Genomic DNA, 25,513 nt, shown 5'->3' on the forward strand with positions numbered 1-25,513 from the left:
GGCAGCATGGCATGGGATCAACACATTGCTATGCAAGGGATCATGGCCACAAATTCAATGATTCCACAGAGCTCCAGCAGCTTCCTTCATAATGACGGTCTAGATCTTCATGTTCTGTGCAGCAGAACAAGAGGGAGAGATGGAAAACAGGAGGCCTCACATGCTAAAGTGTGGCCTATATCTGCTTAAACCCGGTGGTGAGTGAGAACTGAGCAAACGTGCAAGCTCCCTCTTCCCCCCTCCCACCCATTTGTAACATCTACTTCATCACCTTCAACTTAAGACAGACATGACTTTAAAATCCTTTTTCATGTTTTGCCTAACACATCTCCTCTTGGGAGCCTATTAAACTATCAATATGTCACATCTTTCTTGTAAAAGGGCAGGAGAGAGTCACACAAAGCTCTATTCATCCTCAGGGGGACATCACAGTTGGTCTTTCCTTCATTCTCTAACAACCTGTGACATACCTTCATACAAATGCATAATGTATAAATCAATGACACTAAAGACTGTGATCACGGCCTTTTCCAACCAACATTTGTTATATTGATGGGTTAACACATTATTAGTTTTTTCAACAGTGCAAGGTCAGACTCATAAAGAGGCCTTTGTTTGATGAGATGAGAGTTTTTAAAACGAAGTGATCCTTTATTAACATTATTAAACTTCAAAAATTTTGGATGCCTAATAGTGCATTGTTATGTATCTCACTGTCACACGGGAACTTTTTCAGTGAGAAGCAGCTGAACTGACAATAAACAATGGAAGACCTTCCTTCAATGGCAGTTTCTCTGCACCTCAAATATAACTGCTGTACCTCTCTTCCTTTATTTACAATAGCCTGCTGACTCACATATTGATTGTTCCCCAGATTTCTCAGTGGCCAACGCTCGATAAATGCTATTGCCGGAATTTTCCGCCCCCATGGGCATGGGTGTCATGTTGGGCATGAGCGGGACAATAAAGCGAGAAGGCCAAAAATCGGGTTTACGCCCTTGTGAAACCAGTTTGCAATCGTCCACTCCGCCCATCAATGGTGGGCCCCTTTCCCAAATTCGGGAGCCTTATTTCAATGCATTTGCATGTCATCATCTTGTCTGCCCGCTGGAATCATCCCCCCCCCTTGTCAAATTTACTGCTCACGTCAGCAGGAAAACGCACCAGCCCAGAACACGTCTTGACAAATGTGACGTGCAAAAGTTGGGACTTGCTGTTAGGGCCTTGTTCACATCGCAGACATCCGAAGAGCAGAAAATGCTGGAGCCCTAAAGCTATCAGACGCTGGAGGAACACTTGCATCACATGTTGGTTGGATTCTCATGGACATGGCTCCGTCACAGAATGGGGGAGGTCTCTGTTCATGTCTGGGATCTGCTTCGGGACATCACGGCCTTGGCTATGGGCTGCTATGGATAATCAAGGGTGGGGAGAGGAAGATCCAGCTGTGAGTGGGAGAGGATGGTGCACACGGGGTTGGGAGAAGAAGGTCTAGCTTTGGCTGGGAGAGGAAGGTGTACCGGGGTGAGGGATGAGGTTGGTAAGATTGAGAGAGTGCAGAGAAGATTTACTAGGATGTTGCCGGGTCTTAAGGAGTTGAGTTACAGGGAAAGATTAAACAGGTTAGGACTTTATTCCTTGGAGCGTAGAAGAATGAGGGGAGATTTGATAGAAGTTTACAAAATTGTGAGGGGTATAGACAGAGTAAATGCGAGTAGGCTCTTTCCACTAAGATTAGGAGAAATAAACACGAGAGGACATGGCTTTAGGGTGAAAGGGGAAAGGTTTAGGGGGAAGATTAGGGGGAACTTCTTCACTCAGAGAGTGGTGAGAGTGTGGAACGAGCTACCATCTGACATGGTAAATGTGGGCTCACTCTTAAGTTTTAAGAATAAATTAGATAGGTACATGGATGGGAGAGGTCTAGAGGGTTATGGACTAGGTCCAGGTCAATGGGACTAGCGGAATAATATTTCGGCACAGACTAGAAGGCCCGAATGGCCTGTTTTCTGTGCTGTAGTGTTCTATGTTCTATGGTTCTATGGGAGGGGGGGGGAAAGGGTGTCGGGGGAAATGAGGTTGGAAGGAAGGGAACAAAGGTGTTGGGGGGGTGGTTGAGGTTGGGAGGAGAGGGAGGGAGTACAGGGGGAGGAGGCTGTAACGGGGGAGAAGGCAGCAAATGGGGAAGTAGGTCTAAGGGAAGGAGTCCGGAGGGTGGAAGGAGTCCAGGGGGGAAGGAGTTCGGAGGGGGGGAAGGAGTTCGGAGGGGGAACGAGTTCGGAGGGGGAGAAGGAGTTCAGGGAGAAGAAGGAGTAAGGGTGGAGGAGGGAATAAGGGCAGGGGGATGCCCAGGTGGATGTGCAAGGGAGGTGTGTGTGAAGTCAATGACTGCCTGCTGGGGAGTGAACTGAGGGTGGGCATGGTAGAAGGGAATGGTAAGTGTGAGAGGGGACAGAGTGAGCTGGAAGTATGGGAGGGTTAGGGTTCGATGGTAGAGGTAAAAGGAACGGCGAGGGTGGTTGGTGGGTCTCGGAGGCAGACACGGAACCTGGGGGTGGGAAGGAGGAATTCTGGGAGGTCAATGCAAAAGGGGGTGGGATTCTCAGGAAGGTAGGGAATATGTACTTTCACCTGGATATCCTGGAAAGAAAAGGGTTTGGGCTGGTAGGTGACAGTGGGGAGGTGGAAGATGATGCTGGGGTGTCAAAAGTGATAGGGGAAAGGACTTGGGTGACTGGGGGAGGGGAAAGGATGGGGGAGCTGACCAGAAATGTGACGACTACCATGTTTCTCAAATCGAAAGTGAGCGGAGTCTCCTGCATGGGAGTGTGATCAGCGGGTGGGTGGAGATGCAGGTCAGTTCAGATGGACAACCGAAAAAGATCCCGAATAGGCAGCATTGAAAATGCTCAGGACAGTGAGATAAGTGTGATTGAGGAAGGCTCCACACACATGGGAGAGTGCTAGCACATGGCTCCGAAAGGCCCTGCTACACACACACTTCTCCCTCCAGAATCACTCATAGTCCAGCTGCATGCAGGGGGAGGACTTGTGAAACCTGTCAGTGAAGATGAAAGCCACCATTTCACATTATTCAATGAAAGTGAATATGTTTTCAGATTATAAAGTGACAAAATGTGTTCACCTGTGCAACTCAGAAGTTCTTAACTTTTCTAGGCCTACCACTTTTTCTAGGTGCTGCCCTGACATCCACAGCAGGGGCGGAGACAGCCTGTGCAATGGGTGGCCCTGTTGCCTCTGATGACTTTGGTGTGGGTCCTCTGGAGAACTGAGGCCTTGAGGGCCCCAGCTTGTTTTGGCTGTCCTGCTGTGGGCCAGCTGCTCCCTGAGGTGACGGGACAAGGCTGAGGGGGTCACAGGCAAAGGGAACTTGGAGGGTGAGGACAGCCTCTGAGATTCCTGAGTGGATGATCCAGGAGTGTTTTTATACAGGAGAAGCTGGCTCACAACAGAGGTCCCAGACCAGGGGGTGGAGTGGCCAAAATATTAGGCCCCTCATTCACTTTGAGGTGCATGCCATCATGCTGACTGGTGAGGACATGGACCATGCCTGTGGTGACGGCGAGGTCAATGGTGAACACCCACGTGAGGATCCTGCACCATATCATCCCCCTCTCAACGCAAATGTGAGTGCCCGCTCTGCTGCTTTTGACTCTGCTGCCATGCACTAGTTATCCCTACTTTGGTTCACAGGGAGTTCTGCCAAGCAACAGTCACCCTCAGCCAACCAGTCCCTCAGATCCATCCAGGCCCTCACCTCCAGCCCAGAGGTCACCTCCTCCATTGAAGAGCTGGAAATAAGCAGCCTGGGAGACCCATCACAGTGCTTACCCACACCCTCCACCAGCGCAGAGACACACACATCGGTGGGACCTAGATCTAGGGCAGGATCAGACTCACAATCTGGTGGTCACTGCACGGACAAGTGTCTGTAAAAGGAGGAGGCAGGTTCAGCCGAGCTCCCCGGCACTCGGAGGACTGCTGGGGAAGAGGCATCTGTGAGGTCCGAGACATATGACGAGTCTCTGGAGAGTAAGCAGAAGGCGGGGGACAATCGTGCAGAGCTGCTGGAAGCCCTCAACAGAGTGGCACACAAGTTGGAGGAGTGTGTCCACCTGCTGTCTGATGAAGTGGTGCCCACATGTGCATGCATCAAGGTCTCCATGGGGTGATGGCGGATGCTATGGAGATCAATATCCAGCACAACACAGAGATGTGCACAGACCTGCACTCCATTGCAGTAGCCATGGGTACATTTTGCAATGGCAACACGAGAAGGAAATGGGGCACCTTGACATCCCTCCAGGTGCCCCTTCCCCTCAAGGAGTCAGGTTGGGGGCCCTCGGGCACTCAAAGAGAAGAGGTGCAGCAGCTGTACACCCCTGGATCATCCTCTTCCTGTACTGGGTGGCTGCCCTCTTTTGCAGGGCGTTGGCGCTGACCACCGCTGCCACCCTCTCCCATGCTGGATTGGTGACCTTGCTTGCTGGTCTTCGTCCAGAGTGCGGGTAGAGGACATTGCGATGGGCATCCACAATGTCCAGGAGGCATCCAAGAGAGGCGTTGCTAAATTTGGGGGCAGCATGTTTCTTCCTTTTGGCAGTCATCGATTCGCAGCATTTTTCTATCTCTTGAAGAACGATAGCTCTGTGCAGGGGCGCCCTTTAAATATGGTGCCCGGTTTACTGAAGGCCTGAGGTGACAGCAGGGTGGGTGAATCAGAGGCCGCCCTGCCAGTAACCCGGCGTGTTTCCTGGGTAACTTATGAGGCAGGACGCTCCGGAAAGGGTAAGATACTGCGGGAAAAGCCGTCATTGCGGCCGGCGGGTGAAATGTTCTTTTTCCCACCCGCTATCACACTTAGGGTGGAATCGTCCCAAATTTGCAGTGTGTGCATGTGTTTACGTATACGGGTAATTGTTCAGTCCTGGCTTGCACTTGGAGTCAACATGGGTAATTCTGGCTACAGGGGATATTTTAAAATGGGCAACATTTGTTCAGCTATGTATCTCTTCCAATTGTCCTTTCCACCAAAGTTAAAGGAAATGAAAATCGGGAAAGATGTAAAACGGACAGCTAAATCAAAACCACCTGTTGCACTCCATCAGCCAAAGACTAAGTTATCATCTATATTTAAATTTCTCCGGCCTTGCAATTCATGTTGTTACAACAATTATTCACAGGTGACCAAACTGCAAGCTGCTGACCATATAGGTGGTTCTCGGAGTCCTGCTATTCCATCTCTCAAACACCAGTAAACTCAGTCCTATGTGCACGTATCTTTCTTATTGGCTAGCTTATCCTTTTTTTGAATTTCTTCAGCCTGGATTTTTGGAAAGGGTTCTTTTGGCACTGTCATCTTAATTGTGGGACACATCTTAAATCAGAATATCAGGATCCATTGCTGGTCAAGAAGTTAAAATCCATGCAGATTAATGGGACCGTGGACTTAAATGTTACATACAATGAGCAAGGCTCCATGGGCACACAGTCTAGCCCACAAACAGTGGGATCCCTAATCTCTGCTGTGTATCTGCTCATTGGGACTCTTAAGAGACGATATCTGGAAAATTGTAGGTAATAAAACTCACTTCTGCATTAGTTATCATTTGTCCACTTTTCAGCTTGTGATTTAACCGGCAGCCTGGGAATTTCTAAAATGCAAAGCAGGCACTTCAAACCATTAAATGATTCAAAATAGTCTGTATTCCAATTAATCACTTGGTGTTACAGAACTTGAGCATTGCTGAAAGAAGAGACATGCTGCCAAAGCTTTTTGGCTTACACTCATCTGGACAGACGCAAGAATGCCAAATTTCAAAAGGAGCAACAATCGTTTACTGCATGAGAAGAGGGTAACTGAATGGTTGGCAAGTCAATTCTGATTGGCCGAGGTGTTGCTATGAGTTCATGATTGGATAGCACTCGCTGAACAATCCTGTGTGTACTAAGAATTACACTAACAACCAATTTAAGATTATCAGTTGGGCTCGCAATGTACTTCACTTACCCTTGCTGGAAGCCACATATATATTCATATGCAGGGACCTGTTCTCTGCATGCAAAAAGAACAGATCCAGGTATTGTACTTTTGTTGAATTAAACAAAAGCATGTGGGGCGATGCTTCCCTGGTGCATTCTCCATGGCAATGCCTCAACCGGAGTTGACTTGCCAACCAATCAGCACCCATTTCTTATGCAGCATAAATTGTTGCTCCCATTGAAATTTGACATTCTTGGTATCTGTCCTGATGAGTGCAAGACGACGTGTACCTTTTTTTTGCAATACATAGCCTGTATTGTTCTGCAGTGTTCCTGTACATTATCATGCAGAGACCTTGCTCAGTCAAGTGGTTCAGGGTTTTCAGTTAAATCTCATCACAAACAAACCAAGCTGTGATTCCACCCTCTGCCCTGCCCCCGTTCTACTGTTGGACTTGGCAGCCGCAATCTCAACATTGTACCAAAGATACAGTTCCACCATTGTAACCCTTCACCCCCCCCCCACCCCCCCACCATACCTGCACCCCCCTTCTCTGGTGTTTGCTGACTGCATATCTCTCGTAATTAAACTCAATGCTCCTGGGCCATCTGTCTGGTCCTGTAGCTGGTCTCGCACTGGAAACCTCTTTAGTTGGCACTGAAACTAAAAGCCAGTAGAACTCAAATCAGTCTGTGCGCTCATACTGCTTGGTTACACTAAAGTTTGACCGGCGCTAATGAGCAGAAACCGTCTGACCGACTGATTCAAAAATCCTCAGCAGCCATATGGCAAAAGCCGCACCATAAACAGAAAATAATTAGCATGATTCTCCTCATCAGTTTTTTAATTCCTGGAATTTTTCACACAAATTACTGCCCATCACTCAAATGATTTCATAACCAAAAAGAAACAAACAAACCAACACTCAGCTCCTGGCAGATAAAGCCACCACCTGGCGGAATACTTAGTGATAAAGACCAGGAGGTTTCAAAGCCTGATTTGTCAGCCTGTGCTGTATTATCCTGATCTCCACCTTGGTAGCAGTCAGGGTACAGCAACTGGCCCCTGGTATAGTTGGATTGCGTCCAAACACTTTAAAAGAATCCAGGGAAGAGATAGCGGAGGCATTACAACAAATATTTAATAATTCATTAGAAAAAGGGTTCGTGCCCAAGGACTGGTGGATAGCTGAAGTAATTTCTATATTTAAGAAGAGGGATGGAGATGCCCAGGGAATAATTGACCAATCAGCTTAGCAACAGTGGTAGGAAAAATAATGCAATCACTCCTTAAGGACATAGAAGAACATCTGGAAAAGAAAACATAATAATGAATAAGTCAGCATGGATTTCAAAAGGGAAAATCTTGCATGATCAACTTTATTGAATTTTTTGTGGAGGTAAGAGAGAGGGTAGAGAACAGTAATGCAGTAGGCATCATTTATCTGGATTTTCAAAAGACCTTCAATAAAGTGCCCCATAACAGACTAATGAATAAGGTCAGGGAACGCAGAGTCAGGGGACAAGTGGCAGAATAGATTGCTAGTTGGCTTCAAGACACAAAGCAGACAGTGGGACTAAAATGTAATCATTCATAGTGGCAGGAAGTGGTGTTCCAGTTCTGGGACCACTGAATTTCACAATTCACATTAATGATTTGGACTTTGGAATCAAAAACACAATTTCTAATTTTGAAGATGACACCAAATTGGAGCAGGGGGGATAGTTAAAACTGAGGAGGACTGCAAAAATTTACAGGAGGAAATTTTTAAACTTGCAGAATGGGCAAATAATTGGCAAATGAAGTTCAACAAAGATAATTGCGAGGTAGTACATTTTTGCAGGAAGAATAAGGAAGTCACTCATAAAATGAAAGATGTGAACCTAGGTAGGGGTGGAGGAACAAAAAGGAACTTGGAGTACCAATCAGTAAAAGTTGTGAGGGATATACTGAGAACTAGAGAAGTAACGCTAAACCTGTATCGAACTTATTCAGAGTACTGAATGCAGTTCTGGTTGCCATATTATAAAAGGAATGTAGAGTGAATGGAGAGGTTGCAGAAAAGATTAACAAGGATGATACTAGAAATGTGCGGATATACAGATCAGGAAAGAATGCACAGGTTGGGTTTCTTTTCTCTTGAAAAAGGTAGCTGAGGTGTCCTAATAGTGGTCTTTAAAATTATGAAAGGCTTTGGTAGAGTGGATGCAGAGAGAATGTTTCCACTTGTGGGGAAGAGGACATCAACATAAGATAGACATCTAGAAATTCAATAAGGAATTCAGAAGAAAATTCTTTACCCAATGAGTGGTGAGAATGTGAAACTCGCTACCACAAGGAATAGTTGAAGTGAATAATATAGATCCATTCAAAGGCAAGTTGGACAAGCATTTGAGGGAGAAGGGAATAGAAGGTAATAGATAATAGATTTAGTTGAGGAAAGATGGGAGGAGGACCGAATGGAACATAAACTCTGGAGGGGAGTGTTTGAATCATATATCTTATGTAATCCTATGTAAGTAATCCTGGATATAGGGAAAAGAGAGAGAAAAAAAAAACGTGAGTTCCATTCCCGATTGCTGCATTTGACTCTTCCACCATGAACACCTAGATGGATGATTGTTTCGGGTGAAGGATGGGTGGATATCTGGGTGAACGATTGGGTTTTGGCTGCAATGCACTCCCCATTGTGGAGTAGTCTTTCATCCTCACTGTCTGCACTCCTGGTGGAAACTAGACATGTAGGTACCCAAGGGCTATTGAACCATCCTCAACAAAAGTCAGTGCCTTAGGGAAAGGGAGAAAGGTTCTCTTATTCTTTGATTACATGTGATAATTTATTGTGTTTTACAGGATAGATAATGCTCATTAGCAGGCTTGAAATCCACTCAGTAGCTTCCAGATTTGACACATTTTTGTTTTCCTGACAGATATGAGGCGGCATTACCGTAGCAACATAGCGTCACATTTGTAACCGAAGTTAACCTTTTTTGAAAAATTCTTTCAAAACAAGCTTCGTCTCCTATGAGACAGACACTACCCTATGCCATGTTAGAACTGATCCAGCAGAAATTGAAATTCCTTAATGATCAGGCATCCATTCTGAGCACGCAACATTGAAATTAACAGCAGTTGGGTCCCCGCTGCTCAATATTTTTCTTTTGTAACAGCTCCTTTAATAATCAAAGATTGTCATGCAAGTCTGTGATTAAAATAATTATCACTGAGTTAGACACTGGCTGTTCATCTCAGGGCACTAGTTCACATTCAGCTTAGGTTAATGGGATCAAACTCTTTTCTCTCTGCTAGCTGTTCGGGACCCCTATGAATGGCCAAAACTCAGTGCAGTTCTGAGCCAACCAGGGACAGAATGGGCCTCGGGACTTGCCACGGTAGCTGTTTGAAACCTGCAATTTGCCTCAGTGCAACTGGGTTCAGAAATGAATCAGCCGGGGTTCCGGGTGCTGATTGATGGTGGCATCCATGAGTTGATGTCGACTAAGAACAAGATTGGGACTCACCTGTAAGCTTACAGCTTCAGTAAACGTGGGAGAGAATTGGGTCAAGAACCGTTAAAGCATACCAAAACTACTGTGTATACTTGTATAACAGTCGAATTTTTGAGAACCATTTTTTAGGTCAAAAGCCATGGCGTTGACTATTACACAGGTAATGTTTTTGAGGGGTTAACATGTCTGATTAATTTTGGGCCCAAGTGAAATCCAAAAAAAGGCCATTACAATCAGTTGGGAGGTTGATGTAGTGATAATGTCAATGGGCTAGTAATCTAGTGGTCCATGCTAATGTGCTGGGGGGCATGGGTTCAAATCCCACAACAGTAGTTGGTGGAACTTAAATTCAATTAATCAATCTGGAATATGAAGCCTATCTTAGCAATGGTGACATGAATTTATCATCAATTACTTGTAAAACCCCATCTGGTTCACTAATTTCCTTTAGCAAAAGAAATCTGCCATCCTTACCTGGCCTGGCCTACACATGACTCAGACCCACAGCAATGTAGTTGGCTCTGAAATGCCCTCTGAAATGGTCTAGCAAGCCAATCAGTTCAAGGCAATTAGGGATGGGCAATAAATGCTTGCCTTGCCAGCGATGACCACATCCAATGGAAGAATAAAAAAAACACAACACTCGAGAATTCATATTAATTACCATTCATAATCTGATCACTTTAAGAATTTGAAGAAATGAAAACTAAATTTAAACGGATAAATGTTTTAGGCATCCATTGACTGTACTCCTTTTCATTAGTATTTATACATTTACAATGAATCAATACCATCTAAGGATTATACTTAGGTTCTGAAATTTTTGGGCTTTGATCCCTGAAAAACTAGGGTTGACTTTTACATAAGTTATATAAAAAATTACAGATCTTTAGGCCAAAAATCATGGGGTCGACTTTTACACGAGATCAACTTCTACTCAAGTATATATGGTAATCTCACTGTCTTGGAACTTGTTCTGCTTCGGAACATAGGAACGGGAGTCATTAAGGCACAGATGAAGGTTATTCAGCCCATCGAGTCCATGAACAATTTCCACCTAGTTTCAAACCAGGGGCCTCTTGTGTGTTAAGCAAATGTGTTAAGCATTACACTGTGGAAGCCATTTAGCCCTTGAACCTGTTCTGCGATTCAATGAGATCATGTCTGGCCTGTGACCTAACTTAAGCTAAACAGTTATCCAACTTATCCTTAGAACATGTAATAACCTCTGCTTTAATCACTCCCTGAGGTAATCTTTTATCTTTCCCTGTTGTGGTGGAAAGAGTCAGAGATACATTTAAGATGGTGCTAGGTGAATCATGAGGCTGAAAGGAATAGAAGGATATGCTGATAGGGTGAGGTGAAGTGAGATATCTTCTGCACGGTAAATACTATGTAATAGGATTACAAAAATAGACTCTCTTCATAACTATAGTTCCCATTTGTTGCATTATCTTGATGTATTATAAGTACAGCAGCCTCATACTGAGGTCTTGGCTTCAAGACCCATCATGGTGAGCTGTGAAACTGAAATCAGTGAAATCAGGTCATTTGTGGGCTAACACCAGGAATGTATAAATGACCAACAAAATGTGATTTTAAAAGCCTGACTAGTTCACTAATGTCATACAATGCGGCAAACTTTGTTTAGCTAACACGTGACTTTAGCCTCACACTATGTCATTGACTGAGTGCCCTCGGGTCCAGTGAGTTTATGCAGGCCTTGTTGCTGTTGCCCACATTCCCAAGAACCGCTAAAAATCTACACCAAAGTCCAAACATGTATGTAGGCCGAGAACAAAAGTGGATTCAAGTTGAAAATCTGTTAGATTAGCTTTTATTGAAAGTCTCTCCAGCGCCGATCACATGGAGTAATAATAAGCAGCTTGTTTATATAGCATTTTAATGTAATAAAATGCCCCAAGGGGCGTAATTGAACAAACATTGACACTAAGCTGAAGAAGGAGATTTTGAGATAAATCCTTGGTCAAAGACCTAGATTTTAAGGAGCATCTTAAAGAGGAGATATAGGACAGAGAGGTTTAGGGAAAGTTTAGGGCCAAGACAGCTATTGGTATGGCTGCCAACTGAATAAATTAATTTTCCTGAGAGATTGAATAATCTAAATTGGCATCTTTTGACGTGATCAGAACAAGCACAGGACAGAGTTTGGCACCATGCCTTGAGTTCTAATGTTTGCCTTCTGAATGGCAATAAGAAAATTAATGATTAATGCCTCGGCATCATGAAACACAATGGAAGAGTGGAAAAACATGAACTTCTGTTTCATGATATAGGCTTTAGAACTAAGATCTTCCGACTGCCAAACTACGGTAGGTTGAGTTTTGTACCCTGCCTGAGACAACCTATTGTGTTTTCCCTGAGTCAGAGCTATTTACATTATGGTGGTGTTGACGGGTGTGCTTTGGAGCTCAGAAGCAGGACAGGGTGGAAGATTGGCAACCGTAAGAGTCAGATGTGTGCACCAGGTTAAAGGAGCGAGCAACTGGCAAAAAAACAAGAACATGTAATACTGAAACAATATGGAAATGGTGATCCACAGTCTATCTAGTGGATTTCATATCCATTTGTGGCCATTGATACTATTTCCTCGCCTAGCAATGTTTATTGTCTTTCACAGATATCCTTAAGATCCAGTAGAACTTAGGTGGCAATGGCCATAGTATTTGTGCCTTGTTTAAATAGACCCACCCTTACGTGGGCAGGTGCTTCCTTTGGAGATGAAGCCAGGAAGGACACACATGGTAAAAATCGTCAGGAACCTGGTGTAACAAATCTCTGTCCCCACCTGTCAGGATGCTATCCGAATCTGGCCAAAGAAACAAAAGGAAATCCTAACTGTCCTGCTGCCATCATAAAATCACATAGGCCTGAATTTTTCAGGCGGTGGGCAAGCTCGGCGGGAACGGTTACGGAACCGATCACCACCTGCGATTGGCTCCGTGCCGCCATTTTATGCGGGCGGCCAATTAAGGCCCGCCCACCGTAATACACGAGCCGTAACGCTCAGCGCTACCTGTGCGGGCGGGGAGAGGACAGAGAGTCGGGGCCGAAGCTCTTTCGCGCGCATGCGTGCACGCAAGAGAGCGCCTCAATCTCCCTGAGGCACGGAGCTGTAATTAATGAACAAATGGATTAAAAATTTATTTAAACACGTCCCATCTCATTACTTCAATTACTTTCCTAATGGCCTTAATGGGCCGTTTACGTATCGGCGGGTGCGCAGCCGACTCCGGCGTGTGCTCGCCGAATGAAACATCGCGATGACGTCAGGACGCAAGCCCGACGTCATCGCGCGTCAAGTTACGTGTCAGCTTGTCGGGCCCGCCCCCCGCACACAGACTAAAAAATCCTGCCCACCGTTTGGCAGGCTGAGAAATGGGAAAAGGTGTGATTCCCTCAAGGAATGCCTGTAAATAAAAAAAAAACATAGATAAAAGCAATATGCTGGAAATGCACATTGTGCCTGTTAGTATCCGAGCAAAGGAAAGATAGGATTTTCTCACGGAGAATTAAATGATCGCACACAAACAGGCCACTTACTGTGCCAGGTGCAATTTCACCAATGCATAGCGTCCTGACTGGTCCAGTATGCTACGCAGACTCTGCCTATAGCTCAGTGAGACACTTTGAATCAATAACTGCTTTTATGCTCTTTGTTAAGTCCACGAGCGAGCCGCTGGGCCACTGAAGACAGATTTAGACTGCATAGCACCCAGGAACATCACAAAATCACGGGGGCTTCAACAATCGCAATTAAAAGAGCAACAACATAAATCAGTTAAATAACTACTTCACATTATTTCACAGCAAAGGCCCGAATTACATTTTCTGCCCTGGAATTACATTCAGGATGCAAGCAATCTTGCTCTTTTAATTTGCAGTAAGCATTAAGGGCCTTTCATGACATAGACAGGGTAGCAGGGGAGCTATTCACTCCAAAGTTTACCATTAACTTGTGCCACTGACAGTGTGTGCTGTGAGGGAAAACATATGCACAGAGTGGCTGCGATACAGCCCTTGCAAGACAGGCAAGGAAATCTCCTGCTGAGTGCCGCCTTACCTGCCTATCTCAGCTGATGAATCAGCGCTTCTCCATGTTGAACACCGCTTGGAAGAAACCCTGAGGGTAGCAAGGGCACAGAATGTACTCTGGGTGGAGAGACTTCAATGTCCATCACCAAGAGTGGCTGGGGTGCATCACTACTGACTAAGCTGGCCAAGCCCTAAAGGATGTAGCTGCCAAACTGGGCCTGCGGCAGGTGTGTGGGAACCTACACAAGGGGCAGAATTTTTAGCTTGGCGGACGGGTGCACACCCAACCTGATCCGGCGTGAGATCATTTGAGATGACGTTGGGTGAGCATCCCGACATCACCACGCGCTCGTGCGATATTTCAGTCAGCAGGCGCGCACAAAAGTCTGAAGCACGCCCGCCGACAATTAAAAGGGCAATTAAGTTAAGCCCATTAACGGCACAATCGTCTGCAACTTTTCATTGCCCTTCCAACCTTACGGTTGGCGGATGGGGCGAACTGGCCAGGCGGCCTTTACATTTTTCATCAAGCCTTACCCACTGGCGGGATGAGGTTTCCATGATGAAATAAAATATACATAAATTTCTGTGGACAGCATTTTCAGCAGCTAAGTTTTCAGGTGATTTATTCTGATGAATGGACACTTTCTTTCAGCTTCTGAGACCTTTATTTTTGAATTTTCAGGTCTGTAGCTCCCTGAGGCAGCTCTCTGTCTTCAGGGAGCTCTCTCTCAGCGCTGGCCTGCGCCTTCGTTGACGTCATCGCCCTCCCTCTTCCCGCCCCCCACTCCCACAGCGCTGAGCTTCTCAGTGCGTGTTTCACGCTGGATAGCTGTTAATTGGCCAGCCAGTGTGAAATCATGGTCAGGGGCCGAATGCACTCCATTCCCCGGCCGATTCCGGGCCCGCCGATCATGCCCACCCGCCAACCTAAACATTCAGGCCAAGGAGAAAACCGACATGACCTCACCTTTACCAATCTACCTGTTGCAAATGCATCTGTCCAAGACATTGCACAATCCTGGTGGAGATGAGGTCCCATCTTCACACTATGTTCACCCTTCATTGTGTTGTATGACACTGCTATCTTGCTAAATGGGATAGACTCAGAACAGACCTAACAACTCAAAACTGGACTGAACTGGGAATTCTGCAGTAAGCAACTCACCTTCTGATTTCCCAATACTTGTTGACTAACTACAAGACAGAAGTCAGGATTGTGATGGAATACTCTCCACTTGCTTGGAGGAGTGCAGCTCCAACAACACTCAAAAGTTCAATACCATCCAACAAAAGCAGCCTGCTTGATTGGCACCCCATGCACCACCTTGAACATTCACTCCCTTCATCATTGATGCAAAGTGGCAACAGTGTGTACCAGTGAGAGGTGCAGGCTATGTTACTGTTTTACAGTGAGGTTAACGTGCCCTCACACATAATATGCGAGATCTTCATTAAGCGGTTGAAATTTATTTGCAGTAACTGGATTTGAGTTATCTTAAGGTGAGGTTCCCTAAGTCTCTCGGCAGTAATGTCAGTAATGAGCTAGTCCCTGCAAAATGGTTGTTGCTAGAAATACACTTTTGACATTTTGTTTTGTTTTCCTTACCTTTTTGAAAAAAAGCTCGTTTCTTTTGTCTTCCACGTCTCAGATTACTCTTGCAAATGAGACCTAGCTCCCTAAATCCCACAGATATTTTCACTTGTCTAAACACCTCAGTAAATTTTTAGCATGTCTCGAATTTAACAAAGAATCCTCTTCAGTTCATTTCATTGCTGATGAGCCCTATGTGAAATCGATGAGGGGGAGGAGAATAATAGCCCCATAACAACTCACACAAACACACCTGGCAAAGTACTTGGCAATAGCAAAAATTAAACTCCAAAAATGAGTCTGAAATAAGCTGTAAACTGATGCTGTCAACGCCAATGCTGAGTTCTTCAAATTCTATACAAAAACAGAATTACCTGGAAAAACTCAGCAGGTCTGGCAGCATCGGTGGAGAAGAAATCAGTTAACGTTTCGAGTGCTCATGACCCTTCGGCAGAACTGAAGTATAGTTAGGAGAAAGGTGAAATATAAGCTGGTCTAAGGTGAGGGGGCGGGGGGAGAGAGAAATTGAGGGTGGGGTGATTGTGGGGATAAGCAAGCAGTGATAGGAGCAGATAATCAAAAGATGTCACAGACAAAAGGATCAAAGAGGTGTTGAAGGTGGTGATATTATCTAAGAAAAGTGCTAATTAAGAATGGAAGGCAGGATACTCAAGGTATAGCTCTAGTGGGGGTGGGGTGGAAAGACTAACAAAGTTTTAGTTTTAGATTTAAAAATAATGGAAATAGGTGGGAAAAGAAGAATCTATATAAATTATTGAAAAAAAGGGAGGGGGGAGAAACGGGGTGGGGATGGGGGGAGGGGGGAGAAACGGGGTGGGGATGGGGGGAGGGGGAGCTTAAGATCTAAAATTGTTGAATTCAATATTCAGCCCGGAAGGCAGTAAAGTGCCTAGTCGGAAGATGAGGTGCTGTTCCTCCAGTTTGCGTTGGGCTTCACTGGAACAATGCAGCAAGCCAAGGACAGACATGTGGGCGAGAGAACAGGGTGGAGTGTTAAAATGGCAAGCGACAGGGAGGTTTGGGTCTTTCTTGCGGACAGACCGCAGGTGTTCTGCAAAGCGGTCGCCCAGTTTGCGTTTGGTCTCTCCAATATAGAGGAGACCGCATTGGGAGCAACGAATGCAGTAGACTAAGTTAGGGGAAATGCAAGTGAAATGCTGCTTCACTTGAAAGGAGTGTTTGGGCCCTTGGACGGTGAGGAGAGAGGAAGTGAAGGGGCAGGTGTTGCATCTTCTGCGTGGGCATGGGGAGGTGCCGTAGGTGGGGGTTGAGGAGTAGGGGGTGATGGAGGAGTGGACCAGGGTGTCCCGGAGGGAACGATCCCTACGGTATGCCGCCAGGGGGGGTGAAGGGAGGATGTGTTTGGTGGTGGCATCATGCTGGAGTTGGCGGAAATGGCGGAGGATGATCCTTTGAATGCGGAGGCTGGTGGGGTGATAAGTGAGGACAAGGGGTACCCTATCATGTTTCTGGGAAGGAGGAGAAGGCGTGAGGGCGGATGCGCGGGATATGGGCCGGACACAGTTGAGGGCCCTGTCAACGACCGTGGGTGGAAAACCTCGGTTAAGGAAGAAGGAGGACATGTCAGAGGAGCTGTTTTTGAAGGTAGCGTCATCAGAACAGATGCGACGGAGGCGAAGGAACTGATGCGCCAGTTCAGTCCAGTTTTGAGTTGTTAGGTCTGTTCTGAGTCTATCCCATTTAGCAAGATAGCAGTGTCATACAACACAATTAAGGGTGAACATAGTGTGAAGATGGGACCTCATCTCCACCAGGATTGTGCAATGTCTTGGACAGATGCATTTGCAACAGGTAGATTGGTAAAGGTGAGGTCATGTCGGTTTTCTCCTTGGCCTGAATGTTTAGGTTGGCGGGTGGGCATGATCGGCGGGCCCGGAATCGGCCGGGGAATGGAGTGCATTCGGCCCCTGACCATGATTTCACACTGGCTGGCCAATTAACGACTATCCAGCGTGAAGCACGCACTGAGAAGCTCAGCGCTGCGGGAGTGGGGGGCGGGAAGAGGGAGGGCGATGACGTCAACGAAGGCGCAGGCCAGCGCTGAGAGAGAGCTCCCTGAAGACAGAGAGCTGCCTCAGGGAGCTACAGACCTGAAAATTCAAAAATAAAGGTCTCAGAAGCTGAAAGAAAGTGTCCATTCATCAGAATAAATCACCTGAAAACTTAGCTGCTGAAAATGCTGTCCACAGAATAGTTGGAAGACGTCACCAGCTTAGTAATTAACTTTGCAAGTTGCCATTTGGTTATTAATGATGATGATTTAATGATGTGTATGTGTGTGCATGTGTGCTGGTTATTTGATCTTAGCAGGGAGGTGTGCCTAGGTCTAGTTATTTTAGTAACCTTTGTAGAAGCATGTGAATATGTAAGCTTTTATATGATCTATCAATGCATTACCAGCAGACAAGACAGCGCTTTTGGATAGCACAGTTGCGGGAGGGAGTGATTTATTTGTAATGTATCAATTGGTGCCAGTGAAATACCTTGGGTTGGATTATTTTTCAGGAACGTGGAATATATTTCATTTTCTGGACATGGCACAGCAAACGTGGATCAGATATTGTTCCTGAACATATACAGTTGTATGAAAGATTTGTTTTCTTCAAACCAAGGGCAATTGAATGTGTAGGGACAAAGCCAGAAAATGCTAGAAAGATTCAACAGGTCTAACAGCATCTGTGGAGAAAAAAGAGAGTTAATGTTTTGAGTCCTCATGACTCTACTTCAGAGCTAAAGAGGAGTACACTGTAATGAAATTTATACAGTTTAAGGGGGTGGGGGGGGACAGGTGGAGCTGGATAGAAGGCCAGTGATAGGTGGAAGCAAAGGAGAGATTGCCAGAGATGTCATGGACAAAAGAACAAAGGAGTGTTAATGATAGTGATACTGGCTAAAGGAGGTGCTAGTGGTGCCATGAGGGTCGGAGGGCACAATGAGGTAGGAGCGTAACAAGGGTAAGCACTCTGGAAAGAACAACATGAACAGGTGACAGATGGCCCTCGTGGGGGTGGGGTGAGGGGAGGGGATGGTGGTGGGAAAAAAGATTAAAAATAGCATAAAACAATGACTAAAAATGAATTTAAATAAAAATAGAATCACAGAATCACAGTGCAGAAGAGGCCCTTCGACCCATCGAGTCTGCACCGACACGTGAGAAACACCTGACCTACCTACCTAATCCCATTTACCAGCACTTGGCCCATAGCCTTGAATGTTATGACATGTCAAGTGCTCATCCAGATACTTTTTAAAGGATGTGAGGCAACCCACCTCCACCACCCTCCCAGGCAGTGCATTCCAGACCGTCACCACCCTCTGGGTAAAAAAGTTTTTCCTCACATCCCCTCTAAACTTCCTGCCCCTCACCTTGAACTTATGCCCCTTGTGACTGAACTTGTGACTGACCCTTCAACTAAGGGAAACAGCTGCTCCCTGTCCACCCTGTCCATGCCCCTCATAATCTTGTACATCTCCATCAGGTCGCCCCTCAGTTTTCTCTGCTCCAACGAAAACAACCCAAGTCTATCCAACCTCTCTTCATAACTTAAATGTTTTATCCCAGGCAACATCCTGGTGAATCTCCTCTGCACCCCCTCTAGTGCAATCACACCCTTCCTTTTATATGGCGACCAGAACTGCACACAGTACTCCAGCTGTGGCCTCACCAAGGTTCTATACAGCTCCAACATGACCTCCCTATTTTGTAATCTATGCCTCAATTGATAAAGGCAAGTGTCCCATATATCTTTTTCACCACCCCACTAACATGCCCCTCAGCCTTCAGAGATCTATGGACACACACGCCAAGGTCCCTTTCTTCCTCAGAACTTCCTAGTGTCATGCCGCTAATTGAATACTTCCTGGTCAAATTACTCCTTCCAAAGTGTATCACCTCACACTTTTCAGGGTTAAATTCCATCTGCACTTATCTGCCCATTTGACCATCCCGTCTATATCTTCCTGTAGCCCAAGACGCTCAACGTCACTGTTAACCACCTAGCCAATCTTTGTGTCATCCGCAAACTTGCTAATCCTACCCCGCACATAGTCATCAATGTCATTTATATAACGACAGATAATAGGGGACCCAGCACAGATCCCTGTGGTACGCCACTGGACACTGGCTTCCAGTCACTAAAGCATCCTTCTTCATCACACTCTGCTTCCGACAACTAAGCCAATTTTGAATCCATCTTGTAAATTACCCTGTATCCCATGTGCATTTGCCTTCTTTATAAGTCTCCCATGTGGGACCTTGTCAAAGGCTTTGCTGAAATCCATATAAACTACTTCAACTACACTACCCTGATCTACACACCTGGTAACCCCCTCAAAAAATTCAATCAAATTTGTTAGTCATGACCTCTCTCTAACAAAGCCATGCTGACTATCCCTGATCAAACCTTGCCTCTCCAAGTGGAGATAGATACTCTCCTTCAGAAATTTATCCAATAGTTTCCCTACCACTGACGTGAGACTCACTGGCCTGTAGTTCCCTGGCTTATCTCTACAACCCTTCTTAAATAGGGGAACCACATTGGCTGTTCTACAGTCCTGTGGCACCTCCCCCCTAGACAGAGAGGAATTAAAGATTTGGGTCAGAGCCCCTGCGATCTCCTCCCTTGCCTCACTCAGCAGTCTGGGTCACAAATCATCCGGACCTGGAGATTTGTCCACTTTTAAGCCTGCCAACACCTTCAATACCTTGTCACTCCCTATATCAATTTGCTTAAGAACCTCGCAGTCTCTCTCCCCGAGTTCAATACCTTCATCCTCATTCTCTTGGGTAAAGACGGACGTGAAGTATTCATTCAACACTCTAGCGATATCCTCTGGCTCCACCCTTGGTCCCTTATGGGCCCTACTCTTTCCCTGGTTACCCTCTTCCCATTGATATACTTAGAGAATATCTTGGGATTTTGCCTTCTTATATCAGCCAGAGTTTTCTCATATCCCCTCTTTGCTCTCCTAATTGCTTTCTTAAGCTCCACCCTGCACTGTCTGTACTCCACTAATGCCTCTGCTGATTTGCTTCCTTTGTACCTGCTAAAAGCCTCTCTTTTCCTTCTCATTGTAACATGAATATCTCTGGTCATCCATGGTTCTCTGGGCTTGTTACTCCTTCCTATCACCCTAGAGGGAACATGTTGAGCCTGTACCCTCCCCATTTCCTTTTTGAACACCCCCCACTGCTCCTCTGTATATTTCCCCACAAGTAACTGTTCCCAGTCTACCTTGGCCAGATCCTACCTTATTTTACTAAAATCCACTCTCCCCCAATCCAAAACATTTTTTTGCAATTTGTCAATTTCTTTGTCCATGACAAACTTAAACTGTACCATGTTATGGCCGCCATCACTAAAATGCTCGCCCACCACCACCTCAGCCACCTGTCCGGCCTCATTCCCCAGAATTAGGTCCAGCAATGCACTGTCCTTTGTTGGACCCTCTACATATTGACCTAAAAAGTTCTCCTGTACACATTTCAAGAAATCCACTCCATCCAAGCCCTTAACACTTTGTCTATCCCAATTAATGTTGGGAAAGTTGAAATCACATAATATATCGTTATTGTTTTTACACACCTCCACAATTTGTGCACATATTTGCTCCTCAATTTCCCACTGACTATCTGGTGGTCTATAATAAATACTTAATAATGTGGTTGCCCCTCTTTTATTCCTAAGCTCTACCCACAATGCTTCATTCGATGCCCCCTCCAAGATATCTTCTCTCCTTACTGCAGTAACTGACTCCTTAACTAATAATGCAATGCCTCCTCCTCTTTTACCCCCTCCCCTGTCTCGCCTGAAGATTCTATATCCCGGAATGTTGAGCTGCCAATCCTGCCCTTCCCTCAACCACGTCTCAGTGATGGCTGCTATATCACAATTCCACATGTCAATCCTCACCCTTAACTCATCCATTTTACCTGTAATACTCCTGGCATTAAAGTAGAGGCCATCCAGCCTTGCCTTACTCCCTTGAAGCTTATTGCAGCTGTACTCCCTCTGATTTGATTGTTTTACTGTATTATGATGTGTCCCTACTCTGCTAACATTCTGTGTCCCCTCCCCCTGCCCAATTAGTTTAAACTCCTCCCAACAGCACTAGCAAACCCGCCCACAAGGATGTTAGTCCTGCTTCGGTTCAGATGTAGACTGTCCCGCTTGTACAGGTCCCAGAAATATAAGTAGATAAAAAATAAAAATTAAGAAATTAAAAATTAAAAATTATCTGGTCATCATCATTGTAGCAATTCTAGTTTTGATAGACATAGGACTGTAGATTTAAGAATAACCCTGTGGTGTAAGATCACATGATCTGTGTAAACCAAGCAGTTTGTAGCACAGGCCATCTCAAGGAGAGAGTTCTTCGTTAGTTATAGAGTTAGATGCACACATGTAGCTGCTGCTGCTGTCTTGTAAACAAAGTTCAATGTTTCTACCAAGAAAAGTTGCCCGGAAAATCAACTCTATAACAATCACATTGCTCTTTGTGGGAGCTTGCTGTGCACAAATTGGCTGCTGCGTTTTTTTACACTATAATAGTAGTTACACTTCAGAAATACTTTTTTTTATTCATTCAATGGATGTGGGCTTCGCTGGCTAAGCCAGCACTTTGTTGCCCATCCCTAATTGCCCTAGAGAAAGTGGTGGTGAGCTGCCTTCTTGAACCACTGCAGCACATGTAGTGTGGGCACAACTACAGTGCTGTTAGGGAGAGTGTTCCAGGATTTTGACCCAGCGACAGTGAAGGAACGGCAATATATTTCCAAGTCAGGATGGGGAGTGGCTTGGAAAGGAATTGCCAGGTGGTGGTGTTCCGGTCTATCTGCTGCCCTTATTCTCCTAGATGGTAGTGGTCGTGAGATTGGAAAGTGCTGTCTAATGACCCTTGTTGAATTCCTGCAGTGCATCCTGTAGATGGAGCACACTGTTGCCACTGTGCGTTGGTGGTGGAGGGAGTGAATGTTTGTGGGAGGGAATCAAGCGGGTTCCTTTGTCCTGGACGGTGTCAAGCTTCTTGAGTGTTGTGGGAGCTGCATTCATCCAGGCAAGTGGGGAGTATTCCATCACACTCCTGACTTGTGGCTTGCAGATGGTGGACAGGCTTTGGGGAGTCAGGAGGTGAGCTACTCACTGCAGGATCCCTAGTCTTTGACCTGTTCTTGTAGCCACAGTATTTATATAGCTAGTCCAGTTCAGTTTCTGGTCAATGGTTGTTGAGAATGGGGGATTCAGCAATGGTAATGCCATTGAATGTCAAGGAACGATGGTTGGATTCTCTCTTGTTGGAGATGGCCTTTGCCTGACACTTGTGTGGTGCAAATATTACTTGCCATTTGTCAGCCCAAGCCTGGTTATTCTCCAAATACCACAAGGCCTGGACATGGACTGCATCAGTATCTGAAGACTCACGAGTGGTGCTGACTATTGTGCAATCATCAGCAAATATCCCCACTTCATTGGATATAAAGTGCTTTAAGGTTGCGAAAGGAACTATAAAGATATAAGTCTTTCTACTTTTTTCTTTTACATATCGTCTCCTTCATCCACGATAGTTGTTGGTTTTATAAGTCCCATGTGACGCTGTATATGGCTGTTTGAGGGCAAAGTCACTGGATGGTCCAGTGGGAGCTGTATTAAAGCATTTTGCTTTAGGTGACAGTACCAGCTTCAGCTGATCTTACACAGGGTTTGGTGCTTTCCATAAATGGGTGGAGTATAAGCAAGAAGTCGCTTCTGAAGCTTTTCACCTTCATTTGGCAGAACCACTGTTCAATGGGGTATGGCTTTTGTCCTTGCCATGGTGAGGATGTTGGGGGCAATACACTGACATATTTTATCATGAATTGTGCTGCTAACCACTCTGCTCAGGAAAGGTTCCTAGGAGTTGCTGTCATTCTAGTGAGAATGTGGTTGCCAATGGTCCAATGACTCTCAGATATAAAGTAAGCAAGAAGTAGCTTTAGGGCCAAATGACTATACTTCAAAAATACTCCATTTGCTGTAAAACATTTTGAGGCATCTTGAGGTTGTGAAAGGTACTATATAAATGCAAGTCTTTTTTCTTTTACAAAGGAATATTTTCAATAATTAAAATCCGAATTATCGGAAAGCCCTAAATCATAACCTGAAAGTTGATGTGTGAATGGTACTTTAAATTACTGACAGAACCCTCTTGTCTTTTCTCTCTCTGCCTTTTATCTATCATGTAGTTGGATAGTGCGACCTCACTCATCCAGGCTGCCAAGAATCTGATGAATGCGGTGGTTCTAACTGTGAAGGCCTCCTACGTGGCTTCCACCAAATACCAGAAGGTGTATGGCACGGCTGCTGTGAACTCTCCCGTCGTGTCCTGGAAAATGAAAGCCCCGGAGAAGAAACCACTGGTGAAGAGGGAGAAGCCTGAAGAGTACCAGACAAGAGTGAGGAGGGGATCCCAGAAGAAGCACATTTCCCCAGTACAAGCCCTGAGCGAGTTCAAGGCAATGGACTCCTTCTAAAGCTGTGCAAACCATGTCAGTAGCCCTTTGAGATGATCAACGATGCTGTATTAAATCTTAACAAAGCAAGCTGGATGATGTTCCTAAGATGCAAAAATAAATCACTGACTGACTCCTAAATGAATTGGGACTGATTTGATGTTGAAATGGGAGTTAGATTTAAATTATAGATTTAAAAGATACATACAATCCAGCATTGCTATAGTTAAATAAGGGAATAAAATGGGATGGAGCTAAAATGGCTAAACAGCTTGCTAACCTGATCTCTGTGTTAAGCTTATAGGGCTTTAATATCAATGCTTGTATGTTACAATAATGCAATACTGGACATTAAAAGCATAAAGCAGATGTGTTCCCTCTGTTTGGTGTAGTATGAAGCACAACATGTAACTTCAATGGCCTTTTATTTATTTTGTAATCATACTAATAACTGACGGTATTAGGATATTAGGTTTGTGCTTTCAAGGGAAAACTGAAATCTTATTTATTCTGTGGGCATTGGTAATAATTCTGCAGCCCTGAAGCCTGGTAATTAATGTTACTGACGACGAAAGTGACTACTAATCGTACTTTAACTTTTAACGGTTCTGGAAACCGGCTCAAAAAGCAAACCCGTAGAATATATAGACCTGTCGTGCTGCCGTCAGCATGACATTATGGGAATTGTTTCACAGGGACAAGGTGCTTGTGATGCGGCTCCTTAATGTTCTTGAGCGGCCCCGTGCCACTCACTGACAGCTCTGTGATAGCCAGTAGATAGTGAGTAATGTGTTAGAGTGGACATAACAGTGGATGTAGAATTTTGATTTGCCTGAACTGTAGACTAATCTGTCTTTGTATCCTCACAATAACTAATAAACACTTCGTCCATCCTCATCCACTGAGCTTGCTGTGTTTTTTTTCTCATTGATAGCAATACATTTATTTATTTATAAGGGAGGTGATGGCATAGTGGTATTATTGCTGGACTAGTAACCCAGAGACCCAGGGTAATGCCCTGGGGACCTGGGTTTGAATCCCACTACAGCAGATAGTGGAATTTGAGTCCAAGAAAAATCTGGAATTAATCATGACCATGAAACCATTGTTGATTATTGTGAAAATCCCAACTCACGAATGCCCTTTAGGAAAGGAAATCTGCCGTCCACACCTGGTCTGGCCTACATGTGATTCCAGACCCATAGCAATGCTTTAAATGCCCTCTGAAATGACCTAGCAAGCCACTCAGTTGTATCAAACTGTTACAAAGCCTCAAAAAAGGAATGAAACTGGATGAACCACCTGACAACGGCAAACTCAGCCCTGTTGACACTGCAAAGTCCTCCTTCCCAATATGTGGGGGCTAGTGCCAAAATTGGGAGAGCTGTCCTACAGGTGACTCAAGCAACAGCCTGACATATTCATCCTCACGGAATCATATCTTAAAGATAATGTCCCAGACGCCACCATCACCATCCCTGGATATGTACTGTCCCACCAGCAGCACAGGCCCAGCAGAGGTGGCTGCACAGTGGTATACAGCTGGGAGGGAGTTGCCCTGGAAGCCCTCAACATCGACTCCAGACCCCATGAAGTCTCATGGCATCAGGTCAAAGATGGGCAAGGAAAACTCCTGCTGATTACCACATACTGCCCTCCCTCAGCTGAATCAGTGCTCTTCCATGTTGAACACCACTTGGAGGAAGCACTGAAGGTGCCAAGGGTGCAGAATGTGCTCTGGATGGGTACTTCAATGTCCACCCCAAGAGTAACTCAGTAGTACCACTATTGACCGAGCTGGCCAAGTCCTAAATGACAGC

At 45.3% G+C, this 25,513-nt stretch overlaps 1 protein-coding gene across 1 annotated transcript in view; it reads left to right on the top strand.

Moving 5' to 3' along the window:
- The window catches only part of ctnna2 (catenin (cadherin-associated protein), alpha 2), a 1,502,658-nt gene extending 1,478,064 nt beyond the window's left edge, over positions 1 to 24,594 (top strand). Inside the window, exon 18 of the mRNA XM_078554361.1 lies at positions 23,427 to 24,594. Within this exon, the coding sequence (XP_078410487.1) occupies positions 23,427 to 23,714 (288 nt within the window). The 3' untranslated portion in view covers positions 23,715 to 24,594. The remainder of the gene's footprint in view (positions 1 to 23,426) is intronic.
- The last annotated feature ends 919 nt before the right edge of the window (positions 24,595 to 25,513 follow it).

This window comes from Cetorhinus maximus, chromosome 1 (assembly GCF_964194155.1).
Source record: "Cetorhinus maximus chromosome 1, sCetMax3.hap1.1, whole genome shotgun sequence".
Lineage (NCBI taxonomy): Eukaryota > Metazoa > Chordata > Chondrichthyes > Lamniformes > Cetorhinidae > Cetorhinus > Cetorhinus maximus.